At 34.8% G+C, this 17,775-nt stretch overlaps 1 protein-coding gene across 4 annotated transcripts in view; it reads left to right on the top strand.

The window, feature by feature from the left end:
* RYR2 (ryanodine receptor 2) overlaps window positions 1-17,775 on the top strand; it is a 434,719-nt gene that overhangs the window by 295,606 nt on the left and 121,338 nt on the right. For all 4 annotated transcript variants that reach the window (XM_055811085.1, XM_055811083.1, XM_055811084.1 and 1 more), the window contains exons 40-52: window positions 266-380; window positions 970-1,102; window positions 2,272-2,375; window positions 3,739-3,874; window positions 4,565-4,751; window positions 5,225-5,330; window positions 6,536-6,656; window positions 7,922-8,091; window positions 9,067-9,287; window positions 10,703-10,793; window positions 13,875-14,015; window positions 14,795-14,958; window positions 17,234-17,312. In XM_055811085.1, the coding sequence (XP_055667060.1) occupies window positions 266-380; window positions 970-1,102; window positions 2,272-2,375; window positions 3,739-3,874; window positions 4,565-4,751; window positions 5,225-5,330; window positions 6,536-6,656; window positions 7,922-8,091; window positions 9,067-9,287; window positions 10,703-10,793; window positions 13,875-14,015; window positions 14,795-14,958; window positions 17,234-17,312 (1,768 nt within the window). The remainder of the gene's footprint in view (window positions 1-265; window positions 381-969; window positions 1,103-2,271; window positions 2,376-3,738; window positions 3,875-4,564; window positions 4,752-5,224; window positions 5,331-6,535; window positions 6,657-7,921; window positions 8,092-9,066; window positions 9,288-10,702; window positions 10,794-13,874; window positions 14,016-14,794; window positions 14,959-17,233; window positions 17,313-17,775) is intronic.

Raw genomic sequence — 17,775 nt, 5'->3', positions numbered from 1 at the left:
GGAATTTCTAACAAAAATAGAAGAGCATCCTACTCTGGTGTAATGAAGAAGTGATTAGGGCAATAACTATAATATGGGAAAAGAAAGATCAGGTTCTTCCACAATGTGCATAGAAAAATAGACAATCAGCAACCTGAAAAGTCCCTGAGGTAATTTTTCACCTCAGACAGGGAAATTGCATAGGACGCAGCTTTGCAAATAACATAATAGGTGAACTATTGGTCCATAACATTTTAATCCAATTTTTTATTTTGTTTTCCTGTAGAGACATCATGAATAATAAAGTATTTTACCAACATCCAAATCTCATGAGAGCTTTAGGCATGCATGAAACTGTCATGGAAGTGATGGTAAATGTGCTTGGTGGAGGAGAATCCAAGGTAAAGCAATTCACTGTTAGAAGACAGAGAGTTTAGAATATAGCTGTTCAAAGCTTTATCCTGTAAGGCACTGAGCAGTCACTGGAGGTACTGAGACCATAACCTTTCACTGATTTCCATTAGTACAATAGTTGACTAAGTTTTTAGAAGAATCTGTCCTTTGATTCTGGAGGAAAATATGGTTAGCATTGTAATTTCAGATGCTTTAATAAACCCCCCCTACAAATAGCGTTTTATATGCTTGCTTGATTTTAAAGGGGAGATTATTTAGAAACTAATGAAAAATTGATGCAGTATTACTCCGTGAATCTGACCATTCACAGTCTTTTATGTTTGAATGTAGAATCTATGGGTGATCCCAGTTCTTTTGCAAGCTTATACCTTGATCTTTGGGGCTAAAGGAGTGATTTACTTGCTGAGAAAGCCCTGTTGATTCCAGGGTGAAACCTAAACAGTTAACTTCATGCCATTGCAATGAATACAATGCATAAATATTAGTGTGTTAAAGGGCTGTTACATAAATGATCTTTTGCAAGTTTTATGCCTGTTCCAGAGGTTTAGCTTCAGTCTGTTTTTATTTGCTTCTTAGGAAATCACTTTTCCAAAGATGGTGGCAAACTGCTGTCGTTTCCTGTGTTATTTTTGCCGCATCAGCAGGCAGAATCAAAAAGCTATGTTTGATCATCTTAGCTATTTATTAGAAAACAGCAGTGTTGGCCTTGGTAAGTAATCAGCATGTGGCTTTTATAATTCTAAACCAAAACAAAAATTGTTAAAATTTTCTGCTGATTTATGTATATGTAAAACTATCTGTTTTTCTGCATCCCTCTGTTTTGGTTGAAGTTTCTCCTTTACCCAGTGCAAAAATATCTTAATTAACTGTATTCCTAACTCCAAACACACCCCTGACAGTAGCATTGAGGTAATTTAATATACGCTTTTTGTATGTGCCTGGACCTTGAGAGAGTTGGTGTTTAGTTGTGCATTTTAAGGAACAGATTAGAATCGTGATTGTGACATAGAAAATCATAAATAAGTGTTAACAGCATTTCATTAGGGCTTACTTCTCACTGCTTAAGTTTACTCCGCTGCACTTTCTTCTGTAGTGTGTTCAGTACACACCTATGGCAGTGGGAGAAACTCAGAGCTTATTTGCTTGGGTATGCATGTATAGATGGCCAGAAATGAACCTTAAAATTTTCTTAAAATGCTAACCTTTCTTTCTAGGCTGAAGTGTTATAGAGGAGGTACATTTATCCTTTATTTAATTTAGTACTTGTAATTGAGAATATATAATTATTTAGAAACATCATAGTATTTTTTTTCATGATCACAAATTCCTTATTAATATATAGGTACAGTACAGAAGCATAAGCTAAAAATCTTTTTGGACAGAAAGTGCTCAAATCAAATGCTTTTGAAGTGTTATTATGAAAACCTTAACTTTTTCTAACGCTATAATGACTGCCATTTTTTAAAGAAATAACATATAATCTTATATTTTAAAGCTTAAAAATATTTTCTGTTTCAATACATTTCACAAAATGTCAGTGATTTAGATACAAAATTTCTGCTACCTTTTCCTCAGGGCAAAGTTGTGTCAGGAAAATTAGAAAGAATGAGATCTTAAAACAAAGTATGTGATGACAATAGGAATGTATAAGGAAAGCTGTTTCTAACTTGAACATCTACACTGTATGTTGATTTCATATCAGTGTCAAATTTCATGCAAGTGCATGATGATTTATTATAAACTGAGTAGTATAAATGATATGCTTGTAATCATGTGCTAACTAATGACAAAATGTTGTATTTAAAAAAAATGTTAATTTATATGGTATGAATTTGGGTTTTATTAAGTTGGTGTTGAAACTAAATGTTATTTTAACAGCCTCTCCTTCTATGCGAGGATCAACTCCTTTAGATGTTGCAGCAGCTTCTGTGATGGATAACAATGAACTTGCATTAGCTTTAAGGGAGCCTGATCTGGAGAAGGTTGGTAGCTTCTTTATAAAACTTTTTTTTTTTTTTTTTTTCCCTGTAGAGAGGGCAAGATTCCTGTTTCCTGGGAAGATTATAAGAATTGCGCGGGAGTTTTAGGTACCTTTCAAAGGAAGGGTATCAGGATCTGATTGTTTGTTCTTTCTACTGGTGGTCTGGATAGTTAAACTGAGTTTATGGTTATTACATACATGGGTGTAGCCAAAAGGAATTGCCTCAAGGGCAGCTCTTGCTTTAAGAATAGTGGAGTCCATACCCAACAGAACTTCAATGCTGAAATCTTTCTTTGCTTTTACGTCTTGATGGTGATATGCAGTGGTGGCATAATGCAATAGGGAATACAAGAAGCCTTGTGACAATTTTTTAAAATATATGACAGATTTTCATAGAGATATCTATCTATATCTATCTGTATTTTTTCCTAACATTTAAACCTGCTTCAGAAAAGATTGAAGGAATTGGGATTAATTAGATTGAAGAATACAAAACTCAAGAGAGCATGTGACGATTGTGTGGAATATATAAATTACTGCTGCAAGAAGGAATAGAATGATGGTTGTGATGTCAGTAGTGGATAAGAAAGGCAGCTTAAATAATGGAAAGAGAGATGCAGGATAGACATTAAAAAATGCTTTCTAATGAAAAGTGAGAGTGGAATACATTGTCCAATTTCATATGAAAGCGTCTGTCAGGACTAATATAAGCATAGATGATCCTTTCCTGGAATAGGAAGATGGACCATGTCTGTTTAAAAGGACATTTTCAGACTTACTGTTCTTAAAAATGCTCAACAAAAAGAAGCTGTCTGAACAGGTTAAAGACTATGCTTAAAATTCTAATAATTCAGAAAGGAGAGGGAAAACTGAAAACTAATATTGAGACTATAGGGTTGAAATACAGGGAGTGTTACTGCTGTGTGTTTAAAAAGAAAGGAAGAAAAAAGTCAAATGAAACAGAAAGGTTAAAATTAGAGAGTAGACCTGTGAGTTAAATTAGAAGATGTGATTTCAAATATGGATAGTGTGTAGTTGCAGAATATTAGAAAACTGAATCATTTGTAATGCTCAGGATTGCAAGAGAAATGAGATACAGAGAGCAAAGTGGTGATTTAGAGAGAGGGAAAATGGAATTGAGATAAGTAAGGTCTTGCAGTTCATGGCAGAAGTAGGTAAAGACTGGGACCGTGAACTAAGAAAGAGGTTGCTCTTCTTTTGTGCCCAAAGAATGATATGGTTTGGTCGGGAATGATAGAATGTGGACACCATATCCGAGACAACGCATGAGGATACTTCCCTTTGAAACTGCACTTCTCTCCCTTTTTACAATTAATATCTTTTTCATCTTACCTTGCTTTTAGGTGGTTCGCTACTTGGCTGGATGTGGATTGCAGAGTTGTCCTTTGTTGATTTCTAAAGGCTACCCAGACATTGGATGGAATCCAGTTGAAGGAGAGCGATATTTGGATTTTCTTCGTTTTGCTGTTTTTTGCAATGGTAGAGTAGAAGTCTATATATTTTTTAACTTCCGCTAATAAGATTGTAATTTCAAATAGTAATATAAGCCAACTTGATAAGTTACCGTAATTTTAAAGGACAATTTACAGAAAGAGTAGAATTATGCAAGTCATGCAGTAACTGAGATGCCCATTTCACAAATCATATAGGGGACCTATGAGACTATGCCCCATTTTTTTAGATGCATCATTAGTCTTTGAAATTCTCTCATTTCCTTTGGAAGTAGAGCAGATATTGCTAATTTATTTATTTTAATTTTTTTGTGATTAAGCTCATGCTAGACATAAAGACAAACTCCCATCTTATGATGATGATTTATAGTCCAGTTTTAGTGTGTAACAGCCAAACTGGTCCCATCATTAACTCTCTCGCTTGACTGTGAGTCTTTATTAAAAATCAGTAGCTTCAGTGATGTTTTAAACAGCCTTTACTATATAGTTGCTTCTTTGGCTGTATTTCATTTTGATTTAAATCACATTTTATTCATAGCTTTTATTACAATAATAGAGTTTGTGCATTTATGTAACTTTGTCATGATATTTAAACTGTTTTGTAGTTAAAAGTATCTACTGATGCATACATTCTGCACTTTTGTGTACCTTTTTCTGATTATATTTCAGAAGTCTTTTTGATATAGTTTTAAATTTTGATGTTTATTCTGTGTGGTAGGAGAGAGTGTGGAGGAAAATGCTAATGTTGTAGTCAGACTGCTTATCCGTCGACCTGAATGTTTTGGTCCTGCTCTAAGAGGAGAAGGAGGCAATGGGTTACTTGCTGCCATGGAGGAAGCGATACAAATAGCAGAAGATCCAACAAGGGATGGGCCTTCTCCAAGTAATGGATCTAGTAAAACCCTGTAGGTGCAGTGGACTTGCTTATGTTGCCATAATTTTTATTAATTTGTTCTATAATCTTAGTCATTAAATGACTTGTTTGTTTTAACATGCGGATTATCATCTGGATTCTTTCTTGGATTCTGTGGAGGGTAAAGATTTGTCTTCTCCCAAACAGTGCATCCTCTGCACTGTCAATTTAAGTAACTTTCTCTAAATATAAAATCCTCTTTGGAATTCTGTTTGTTCTTTGTCAGTCAGTTAATAGTCAATCTCCTGATGCAAAATGAGGTAGATAAATGGTAACAATGCAGGTGGCACTACAGTCTTTCAGGGACAAATTCCAGTCTGTTAGTCTGCTAGAAGTCTGCTAGCTAACAGGAAGCCACTATATGTAAGCTGTTACACCTATGAGCAGATTTTCGTTATTGCTGATGTAAAAACTTTGTTGCATTTTTTTCATCTTTTAATCGTTTTAACATTTAACTAATTACAGTGAAATGGAAGAACAAGAAGATGACACTATTCACATGGGAAATGCAATCATGACCTTTTATGCTGCCTTGATTGATCTCTTAGGACGTTGTGCCCCTGAAATGCATGTAAGTTTTAAGTCTTCATGCACTGGAAAGTAAAGTCATGGTTGTTCTACTTATTGATGGGTTTGCTGTGTGGCTTTTTCACAGTAACGTTATCAGGTATTAAAGCAGTGGTATGACTACACAGTATCTTAATGTACATAATGTGTTCATCTGCAAACTGGCTAGAAATTTCTGTGGACTATTCAGAAGCTGTCCTTTTTAAAAGAATTATTCCATTGCTTTTCTTATTATAGTTCCCTGTGTCTGGTCTTCAACAGCATTCTGTCATGAATATTGTTTGATTGACCATTATGACAATCAAACTCCTCAAATTTCCCTATTTATTGGGATGGTGTAGAGTGATTTATTTTTTTAAAACCATGGTTTTACTCTCTTCATGTACTTATTTAAACAGGCTTTTTAAATTGCATCTAAAAGAGTAAATATTACAGGGCATCCTTTTAAAACATACTGACAAACCTTCTCAAAGGTCAGATGGCACTATTTCAGGCATTAAATGCAAAGAGTTAGACAAGCTATAAAAACCAAGCCCTTGCTACTTAGTTCCTAAGGAACTGAAACTGTGAAAATATTGTTTGCGATTCACAATACCTTCCTGTTCTTCACAAGTTCTTAGGTATGCATAGTTTCTCATTTCACCCTGAAATGTGCCCTAATTCATGTAGGTAAGTATCAGATTGTGTGCAGAGATCAATAATTTGAGAAAAGAGAGAGAGATCTATGTAATAAGGCCTGTGCATGAATATCTATTTTGTCTGAATAAAACAATTGTCTTGTTTTCTCCCTGTCTTGCTGCCTTTTTAAATATAAAACTAAAACAACTGGGATACCTGACAGCAGTGGTGGTTGGCCAGGACAGAAAAATTGGCTTTTTTCATCTGAAAATCTGCTTTTACTTCTTCTCCCCTTCCTTCCCTCCATGTGCTACATTTTAATGCTTTGTTCACCTATTTTACCTGACATTCCATTCTGAAACTGGGCTTAGTCTTATATAATAACCAAACATACAGTTTTCGAGACTTCGCATGTTTGCATCCAAGATACACAAACAGATAGAGATTATGTAAAATTTGCATTATTAATTATATTGTGATTTTGAGAGCAGTCATTCTTGTGTATCCGTGGTTCAGGAAGTTTCCAGAACATGGACACGTATAGAAGATAAAACAAAGACCTTGTTAATTCTTTGTTTGTCTTTTCCTTAGCTAATCCATGCTGGCAAAGGCGAAGCCATTAGAATCAGATCAATTCTAAGGTCTTTGATTCCACTGGAAGATTTGGTGGGAGTAATTAGTATTCCTTTCCACATGCCAACCATAGCTAAAGGTAAGGTGATTATTCTACTTCTTTTTCTCCATCCTGTTGTTATGTTTTGTAATTTAATGACATACTGATACTCATACTTCTCTCAGTATTTAAAAACAGTTTTATAAATTAAACTGTTACGTGAATTAGAAGAGAAATCAAGTGTCCTTGATACATGTTTTTCTGCATGCTATGGACAGTAATTCTGTGTACATTTAGATCACTGATGTAAATCCTAATCATTTAAATCAAATCATAAAAACCTATTACAACTTTAAGAAAAAATTAAAAAATGTATACTTTCTATTTTTCTAAAACATTTTAAAAATTTTCAGTCTCTTTTCTTGCTGGCATAATCCTTAGCTTTTGCTGTTCTAACCCTATCAATTGTTTCTAGTGATCTTACTAAGACCCCAGAGTTGTTTAGCAACTAGGGTGAAGTTATAGGTGCGACATACAGATGTAAAACACATTTCTTTGTGTTTTCTGCCTACATAGAATTGATTGTGATATTTGGAGCCATGTGAGCATCAATAAAAAAGAGAAAGGAATTACATCTGGCTTTTTGGGTATCTGGAAAGAAAACATTATAATTGCAACATGGATTTTCTAGGGACTTAGAGCACAAGAATGCCCAACAGGTTACAGTAGAAGAGATAAAAAGATCAATCTTTCTATTACACCGTTATTTATTTCTGTTCCAGATAGTGATGGATCTATAGGTGATGTCTCAATAGCACAGAATACAGCTTATGGATACAATATTGTTTATTTGGTTTTGCAAATGAAAGTATCAAAATTTAAAACTACTTCAATGAATTCCTTTCAGATATTCTAGGAGTTTGCAGATACAGAGGACTTTTTAGCAGAATCTTAAGTCATTGTTATGCATTTCAGATATGCTCACCACTGCTGCAGTCCTGGGGTGTTGTAGAATTATTGTATTTTTTACTTTCTGTCTCCATCTTCTAAGAACTAGGTAGTTCTGTAGATGAATTAGTATGTTTTGGGTACTTACCATTAGAATATCAACTGATAATAGTTATTGTGATAATAGTACACAAAGCATGAACAGAAAAGCATGTATGGAAGTCTATCTGGGTAGAATTTGCCTTATGCATTCCTTTTCCGTTAACTACAGATGTGCTGCGTTTGTGTAACAAAACCATGGGGAAGATGCTTAGATACTAAAAGAGACTCAAAGCCTCTGACGAGTAGTAGCATGACTGATTAGTCTGCTGGTGAAGGATTATCCTTGTCATTGAAGTCTTATTTCTTCCTTTTAGATGGTACTGTGGTGGAACCTGACATGTCTGCGGGGTTTTGCCCAGATCACAAGGCAGCCATGGTTTTGTTCCTTGACAGGGTCTATGGAATTGAGGACCAGGATTTTCTTCTACACCTTCTTGAGGTTGGCTTTCTGCCAGATCTTCGTGCTGCTGCTTCTTTAGATACAGTAAGCATTTCTCTGTTGTTATTTTGGTTCCATTATCTTACTGAATGCTGCAGCATTTTTCATCCCTCAAAAACATTTTTTATTACTTCATATTGTCTTCTGCATTTCTCAAATGCTGGATGAGCTGTCTGTTGCTGCTGAGCTTTGAGAATATTGGAAGAACAGTGAAGAAACACTTTCCAGAACGATGCTCACTTTATAGTAGCTCCCATTGATACCTGTATTCATAAGAGATGCAGTACCTTTCCCTGGGAGACTTTCTGAGCTTGTGCTATGGAATCAAAATCAGATAATCTGCCAATGAAGCATGTAACTGTAAGCCTCTTCCCAGAGATATACAGAAAGTGTTCATCTTCATGCATTTGTTAGGGACACCTCCATTGTTATTTAGGAAACCACTAAATTATTTTTTAGTACCTCTTCAAAATTGCTGCCTCTTTGCTGTGAGTCTTATTTCTATCCAGATCCAGATTTGTACGTGGGCTAAGACAGGGACTTTGATTTCCCTATTTGACCTTTTATGCCAACATTTTTCTTAAAATAATTATGTTTTTGTTTAAGAAAGACCAGGTGAGGTTTTTTTCCTCACTTGGAACTTGGGCTTGATAGTAACACAGAAACATACTGAGTTTTGTCAATGCAGACACGACTGGTATTACCTGATTTTGGAGTGTTCTGTTAAGCAGTATGACACTCTTTAAATATAGTCTTGAAAATTGTTTTGTTTTTGAATGGCTACCTTTAGTGTTTATGTTTTTGTTCATTAAAACCAAACCAAACCAAAAGCTTTCTGTGAGACTTGAGAAGCAGGAAAAGAAGCTGGGCATCAAGTTTCCAGCAGGTACCAAATCCTCACTGGTGTCTTTTGGAAATGTCCCTCTTTATAACTATTAATAAAAGAAAAACAAGCAAGTTATTTTCATTTGTAACAACACTGATGAATCAAATCTAATTTCTGTCTCGTTTAATTCATAGGCTGCTTTAAGTGCCACGGATATGGCTTTGGCTCTGAATCGATACCTTTGCACAGCAGTCTTGCCTCTGTTGACCAGATGTGCTCCTCTCTTTGCTGGCACAGAGCACCACGCTTCCCTCATCGATTCCTTATTACATACTGTGTACAGACTCTCAAAGGGATGCTCTCTTACCAAAGCTCAGCGGGATTCTATTGAAGAGTGTTTGCTGTCTATCTGTGGGTAAGAAAATACGCCTGGCTGTACAGGAATGCTAACTGATAAAATAACCTACGATATTTATAATACAGGAATGCAGAACTATGCCACCAGTGGCATAATTAAGATTTTTTTATTCTGACAGATGATTGTGATATTTTTAAATATGCTGTATTCAATTTGCATCTTTATTAATCACTCATATGCAGTCCTCCAGTTATTTTGCCATCACTGAATTATTTAAATTAAAACCTTGGCATTTAACTAGGAGAATTTACTGCAAAAAGGCAAAGCCATGGAAATGTGGAATTATACATACACTGAAGTAGCATTTAAATACTTTTTGCTGTTGAGATTGGCAGTATTGTTGATGATCAGTAGATTATACAGCTCTATGTAGATGCTTGTTTAATTGTGTGTAGATATTTGTTTATATTGTGTTACAGTTGAAATCCTAATCAATGACTAGTATATTGACACCTACAGGACAAATTTTGTCTGGGTATATGCAGTTTCAAAACCAGCTGATTACTATCCACTTTTTTAAAAAGCCTTCAGGCTTAATTATCAGAAGTTGACTAGGCACTTATGGATTTAATTTCTAATTAAAAGTCATTAACATTTAGGCTTTCAAATCACCAGAGTTTTTTAGAATATATCACCATATTTTTTGTTTTGCATGATATGGAAATGTATTCAGAAATGACAGACATTTATATTACAGTACTGTAAAAAAGTACTGTATAACATTTCTTGCTAAAGTATATCCCATTGAACATTATATATATATATATATATATAATTTTTTTAATATATATATAAGATATTGATAAGAAAAGAACCAATAAAATGGACCAGTGTTTGCTATTTATCCGGAAAGGTTTAATGTCCATGCAATTCTAACGTATAAAATGGACCAGTGTTTGCTATTTATCCGGAAAGGTTTAATGTCCATGCAATTCTAACGTATATGCTATACCTATTTCTTCTGTCCTTCCAGTTGGTGCCTACTGCATGTCTTGTTCAGTACATCCAAAGAGTTAGTGTTCTTAGGTCTTGATTAGTTTCTACGATATTTTTAAAAGCCATTGAGATATATTACAAGAAATGATTATAGCCTTTTCTCATGGCCATGGTGATCATAATACAGAATATCAACATTTAGTATTTTTTTTCTCCTGATTTTCTCTGTCTATAGGTTAGATATTTTCTCTGCTTCTTTAAAGTGTTTGATTTACAGCTTGGTCAGAAGGTTTTCATTAGTATGCACTTACTTGCTTTGGACACATTTTTTTCATGCCTCAAGCTAATAGCCTATTACTTTGCAAATCTGAAGAATTTTAATGGCACAGAACTGACAGGTTGCTGTAGTGTATTTAGTAAGTATTTACATGAAACTATGCTGGTACATCCTTTTGAAATGCTTTGTCTGCTTCTAGGCAGTTGCGGCCTTCCATGATGCAGCATTTGCTGAGAAGATTAGTATTTGATGTTCCTCTTTTAAATGAACATGCAAAGATGCCTCTCAAGGTAAAAGTACATTTTGATATTCAACAGAATTCCAGGTAACAAAATGCAACAGAAAATATTTGCATGGAGATTATTCTCTGTCTTTTTTGTTACCTTATCTCCACACTTCAGGAGGAATTCAGTCTATTTCTATTCATCCGTATAGAATTATGAAGTCCTTGTCTAATGTCTGCTTCTCCTTTAATTACCTCTTTTGTTTTAAGCCTATGTGGAAACAGAATAGTAAAAGCTTTAGGGGTTGGGGCAGCATCCAGAGTGCAGAGAAAGATAGCAATTGTATGTACCCTTACTTCTGCCTTCTGTGTTGGTTTTCCCTGCTCTTGAAAAAGGGACTCTTTTTCTGGGGTTTGTGCTTGGAAATCTAAGTAATACATGGTTATTAATAATCTTTCATTTAGTTTTCAGCCCCCAAAGATTTCTCCATATCTTTTGATTCTGATTCCTAATGCACAAGAAAAATGTGGTTTTTCCTTTCTTGAGATGACACCTTCCTTAAAGATTCCTCAGATTTCATCAGCAGTACTAAGAAATGTACCATTTCCCACCTTACCTACTGCTGTTTTTCAGCAGTCCTTTTTAATCCTTTACGACCACAACTTTGAATTAGATATTTAATCTTTTCTTATTTAATATTTCTTTCTGCTTTTAAAGCCATGTGTCAGGATTAATTGCATTTTACATGTGATTTCTTTGCAAAAATACATCTCAGAAGTACACAGGCTTAAACTAGCCAGGTTATGGTCTCTGGCCTCAGATGAGGTATTGAAATCATTAGTCTCAAAGCCATGATCTGCTGCATGATCTTTGTCCTGCCAAGGACTTCATAATTTGGTTGTTCCCCCGCAAGAAGTGCTCAATCAAACTAAAGATGCCAGAGCAGCCATTCTGCAGTGCCAATGTGTGAGAAAAGCAGTTGATAATTTAGTATACTGTCCTGAAGGGGACCTTTCAATGCATGATGACATTTTATGTGCTGCAAAAACCAAATAGTAACCTGGTGCTCCCTGCGTGGCTATGGTCCTTCAGTTTTTTTGGGGAAGAAAGAGGAAGCCCAGCTCTCTGAGGTCTGTTCATCTAGAACAGCAGTTTTTTTCATCCTGAGGGTCATGACTGCAGACTTTCCCATATTGCTGAACTGGACAGGGAGGAAATAATTAGATCCTTTTGGCGACTCAAGCTTTAGGAGAATGTAGATACAAATTGAACCATGGTATTAGCATGGGCAAATGGTTTTGTCCATTGACACCTAAACAATAATAGGAGTTTCTGAGGAAAGTTAACTTTTCAAAGGTTTCACTGACAGTAAACTGATTTTCAGTGATTTAACAAGGGACTTCTACTTATATCTACTAAAGTATTTCTGATTTTAAAGTACTGTGCATATTCCTTATGGGCTTGTGCTAGCAAACAGGTTATAGTAGTCTAAAGAGACAGCTACAAGTTAATCGTGCATCTGAAAATGTAATTTTGATGGGAAGAGAGAAGGAAATGTTGAAGGCTAGATCAGAAGAGAGAGCTTTCTACTGTGAATACCTTTGCTGGTTTCTACAATTAAAAATTACCTGTTTAGGCAGCATGTGAAGTCAAATCTGTGATGATTTTCCTGTATAATTTGGTGTGAACATTCCGGAAAAGGGCTGCCTTGTTTTTATTTCCTCTTAAATCATAATCAGTACTTCATCAGGGACTTCTCTAAGAGTAAACCTGCCTTTACTCTTGGCTAGATTTAAAAACATATACATATATATATATATTAGCATTCACATGTTGTCCAAAAGCAAACCTGAAGTCTGGCCATTGTGCAATAGTATCTCTTTAGAAGACAACATTTTCAAATACATATCAGACTCTTAGAGTCCATATTTCTGAGACTCCTGTGTTTCTACATGAATAATAAAACGTCTGTCTTTTTACATTATATACACATGTACGTTCTCTCCCTTTTATCTTTAATAATCCAAAATTTTAAATAGTAAATAATAGTAGACCATTTAAATCTGAAGATCTTTTTCTCTGATCCATGAAAAGTATAACAGAACTGCATAGTATTGAGGTTACATTTTTGGTTATCAAAATCCTCACTTCTAAACATCAAGACTTTTTTTTTTTTTTAATACTTGTATTTCTGCACATTTATGTTATGACTGTCTGTGCTTTTCCTTCTTGGCATTTGTTCTGACTGGAAAAAAGGGAATTCTGTCAGCTCTTTAATGACTGTGACTTGTAATATTTTGCCAACATGCTTTGCAAAGTGATGTTGAAACAAATCTCTTTTTCGCTGAGGAACTGTTAAACTCTGAATTAAAATTCTGGCTAAATTTTTTAGAAAGATCATTATGTGTCTTAGGGAAATCTGCTCCTGAGTAGGACTAGTTTTTCATACCTCATTATTGCCAGAATTTTTTTGTTTGGGATTGCCTTTATTGACAGATGTACAACTAATTTTTCCTCTTGTCTGTGACTCAGGGACACAGAGGACACATTAAGTGCGAAATTTGTGATGTTTTAGTTTGGCAAATACCCAGCAGCAGGGCCTTGCACCATTTGAATTCCTGATAATCTGGAATCTTGTAACCACTGAAGAGGAAAGTATCCCTGAAATAAAAGCTCCTCTGCCAATTGTAATAGAGGGCAGTAGGGCAGACTGATAGCCGGTTTTACAACTCACAGAAGAGATAAGTCACATTGGGAGTTATCGTTGAATAGATCTCAGACACGTAAATAATAATTGGGAATTAGGTGAAATCATGGTTCTACTATTTTGCCCACCATACAGCAGTGTTTGGAATAGCGGCACACAGATGGAAGTGATTTCTTGTCTTCAGCTGAGATGTCAGAGTTCTTGTGGTGCTGGGGAAAATTATTCTGTCACATGCTTTTTGCATATGCCACTAATGTTTAAAAGCAAGAACTGCTCATTCTGTGTGTATATCTACCAATAATTCAAAGAATAGATACACAACATGGGATCGCGATAAAGGTTAGACATTTTTCTGGCAGTGTCTGTGTAACGATTGAGTGCCAGAATGGAAGAACGTCAACAGTTGTATTTATTTGCTTTCAAAATATGTTCTGTTTTAGTTGCTGACAAATCATTTTGAAAGATGCTGGAAGTATTATTGTTTGCCAGGTGGTTGGGGTAACTTTGGTGCTGCCTCAGAAGAAGAGCTTCATTTATCCAGAAAGTTGTTCTGGGGTATTTTTGATGCTTTATCTCAAAAGGTAATTCATTTTAATATCCATCCACTACTGTAAAAGCCTTACTGTGTAACCTTTCTTCTTTAATCTGTCATTTTTACCCAGCTTTTATCAACATTTAAATCTTCCTGTTATAGCATCTGCTTTAACATAGGTATATCATTTTGTCTGCTCATTAAAATAGATATATATATATATAGCTATTGAAGTAATCTTGAGGTGTCTCTCTAAAGGTCAGCTACACTTCAGAGCTCTAAAACCAGATTCAAGTGTCTGCAGGTGACTGAAAGCTGCACTTTTCTATTTCACACAGTAGTCTCCCATAAACCAAGACCGTAGTCCTTTTCTTAGTAGTCGTAGTTTCATCACCCTCAAATCCATTCTATGTTGAACAGAAGTTTAATTATACACCTTGGTTGTATTGTTCATTCTGTGAGCAGTTTTAACCAACCTGCTTAAAATAACATGAGTTTTGCTTCAAGTCTAGGTGTTTAGAAATGCTGTGCATATTCCTTTGCTATGTTCTCTTCTTTATTTCGTCTGAAAAATGCCTGCTGTTGCTGCCAGTGAAGTGAATATGTCTTCCTTCAGCAAGAGCAAGACTTGATCCTAGCTTTAGCTATAGTGTATAATATGCTTTGGACAGTCACTTTCTCTTAATTTCAGAGCAAAAATTCAGTTTTACACTGAGTAAGAAGGCCATTCTGTGGCTGCTCGGTTTCACGTATAGCTGTACCAGTTTTAGCAGTGAGGTGGGTACCTTCCATGCACTACTCACTTTCTCTCCCCTGTATATTCCACAGAAATATGAACAAGAACTGTTCAAACTGGCTTTGCCTTGTTTGAGCGCAGTTGCAGGGGCCTTACCTCCAGACTACATGGAATCAAATTATGTCAATATGATGGAAAAACAATCTTCAATGGATTCAGATGGGAATTTTAATCCTCAACCTGTTGATACATCAAAGTAAGGACTTATTTTGTTGGAACTAGTTTTTTTGAACACGAATGTGTAAAAGAGGGGGATTGGAGTCTGTTGGGTATGATGTAAACTTACAGCTTTTGTTCTTTTCTTCTAGATAGAATGGAGGCCTTTATGTTTTTAATTTTTATTTATGTATTAATTTTAAATCATATAAAGTGATAAATATCCAGTTACATAACTAATTTCTTGATCAGCCTAGAACATTTTTAATACATTTTCATCCTGAAGATGAAACTGTCAAGTTTCATTGTATGTCTGCTGCAAACCACCATGGTTTTAGAAGTAGGAAAAATAGACTAGTCTACATCATCCCTGTCATTAACATGTTCCAAGACACTAATGCCAGTGTATGTGAATGACAATGTACCTGCAGAGAATTATGATAATTGTATGTTCATAGGATCTCTTTCTACTATGAATAATGGGGAACTGGGCAGAAAGATCTTCGTTCTTTCTAGGCAGTCAGACTCTGGCAATGCTCTTTTAAGTACGTTAGCCAGACAAAACATATATCTGAATGGGATTTTTGTGCCCTGGTTTTTGACTACAACCACTACCTCATTCTCCTTTCTATAGAGTAGTCTTACTGCAGTGTGGTTATGCACTATATCTTGAAAAATGTCACTTCTAAGATGTGCTTCGACCGCCTTTGTGAGCTTTCTGTCTGTATTAACATTCAGAACACTGAATGCCACCAGTAGATTGATACCTTGATTACAGCATGCTTATACTTGTATGCTCATCAAAATACGGTAGTAAAAGCCGTAATCTAGACTGTAATATATAAATCACATCATTATTAAAATTCATTTTCTAAGATGTATTTAAGATATATGAAGACTTAACAAGATTTAGTAAGCATATTATACTGTCATTTAGCTAATCGAAGATGGCTTTATATGATGTAATTTCAGAGGAAAGTTATATATAGCCAGAATATATTTGAAAAACTCAGAAAATGTCACTCAACATTACCTAAATCATCAGTCAGCTCATTGTCATAGGAGTCAACAATTCTGTGATGATTCAAGACAAAGAAGGCACTGTTTTTATCAATGTCACTTCCAACTAATCCTATATTGTTTTAACATGCAAATCCTGCATCGCATTGCTCACTAGTCCTAGACCTATTTATTTGAAGCTATAGATAAGACCTTAATGTACCTGTCAACTTACTGCGTTTCTCAAATTATTCAAAGTGTTATACCATTAGTAGAGTTCCCCTCAAAATGCATGGTTCCAAACAATAAAAAAGCTGATGACCATTCTGGATGAATATTTTTTGACCTTTGTGTGTGGTTAGGCTCTTGCAAACTGTTACTCTGACATAATGTTTTACATTTTTGCTTTTTCCCCTACTCTGACTGAGATGAAAAACCAGACTCTGCTCTGCAGTAGATGGCACTGTAGCACTTTTGCTGCCAAAATTCTTAGTCTTAAGAGGAAAGGTTTTGCTATTTCATAAGTTATCAAGAAGCAATTATCCTCTTTCATTTGTAGGAATGCAGATGCAGAAAAAGACTGATATTTGATAAATCATTTTTGGAAGAGGATTCTGTCTGTAGTGCTTGTTTGACAGTTAAGGATAGCTGCTTTTCCTTTACTGCTTACACAACTGTAACTTCTGCATTGTCTTATATACCTGTTTAAGGGCTAGTGTATTTATTTGTGGGGTTTTTTTCTACTTTTAATAAGGATTTTAGTATTTTTGATATTCACTGGATTGTTGTAAAATAAAGCCTTTAGCATATAACTTTGGATTGTTGTAAGTTATGGTGCTTCAAGCATATAATAAAAATTATAGGAATATATAAAATAGATTACATGTTTCAAAAAGGACTGTTAGCACATTTAGTTTATAATAAACATGTGCAATAAGTTACCACTGTGTTTCAGAAACTATGGGTCACAGTTATATCTTTAATCTTAAGAAAATGGATGTTAGTAATAGAAATACGTGACAAAAAGCATGAGTGCTTGGTGTCATTATTGATTTTTCCTTGTGCATGTGTGTTGAAGAAGTAAAGTAGCTACAACAGCTGTGATTCTCATTCAGTGGCCATTACATACCTCAAGCTTTTTCTTGATTTAACTAGGGTTTGGAGCAAACTCTATGTGACGAAACAGAGCATAGTAGGATGCATTGAATTGATGTGTGCACTACTAATTATTTATTTGAAAGTATTCTTCAAAACAAAAGCATTCACAGTTTAGCATGTATGTGTTATATAATGGCTATTTTTCTCTTCACTTTCAGCATTACAATCCCTGAAAAGCTAGAATATTTCATTAACAAATATGCAGAACACTCTCACGACAAATGGTCAATGGAAAAGGTAAAATCATATTCCTGTTAAAGCAAAACCAGATTTTTATTTGAATACATTTAATCTTTAAAATATTTTGCTCTGAACATTATTATTTTTCATAGTGCTGGCCATCTGTATGTAGGTAAGAAATAAACTCCTTTCTTAAAGTGCATTTGGGGGAAGATTCTGTAAGTGCACATGAGTTTCAAAACAGTGTTTCATCATTTTGTTTGTTTTTGTTTTTTTGTTGACTTTTGATTAAATATACTTGCTAATTGTTTAAGGGTTTTCTTGACTTGAAATTTCAATTATTTCAATTGTTTAAGAAAAACACCTCTTAGGGTGTCTTACGATTTGTATTCCTTTATTCAATTTGTGTATCCAGTGTTAAAAATATAGTTCCTCAACTATAGCACCATATTTTGCTCTATATAAATATTTAGAAGAAAAATGTAATGAAATGTTAGCTCTGTGAAATTATTAATTTTAA

This window comes from Falco peregrinus, chromosome 7, assembly GCF_023634155.1.
Source record: "Falco peregrinus isolate bFalPer1 chromosome 7, bFalPer1.pri, whole genome shotgun sequence".
Taxonomy (NCBI): Eukaryota; Metazoa; Chordata; class Aves; order Falconiformes; family Falconidae; genus Falco; species Falco peregrinus.
This window is presented reverse-complemented; position numbering and strand designations above follow the sequence as displayed.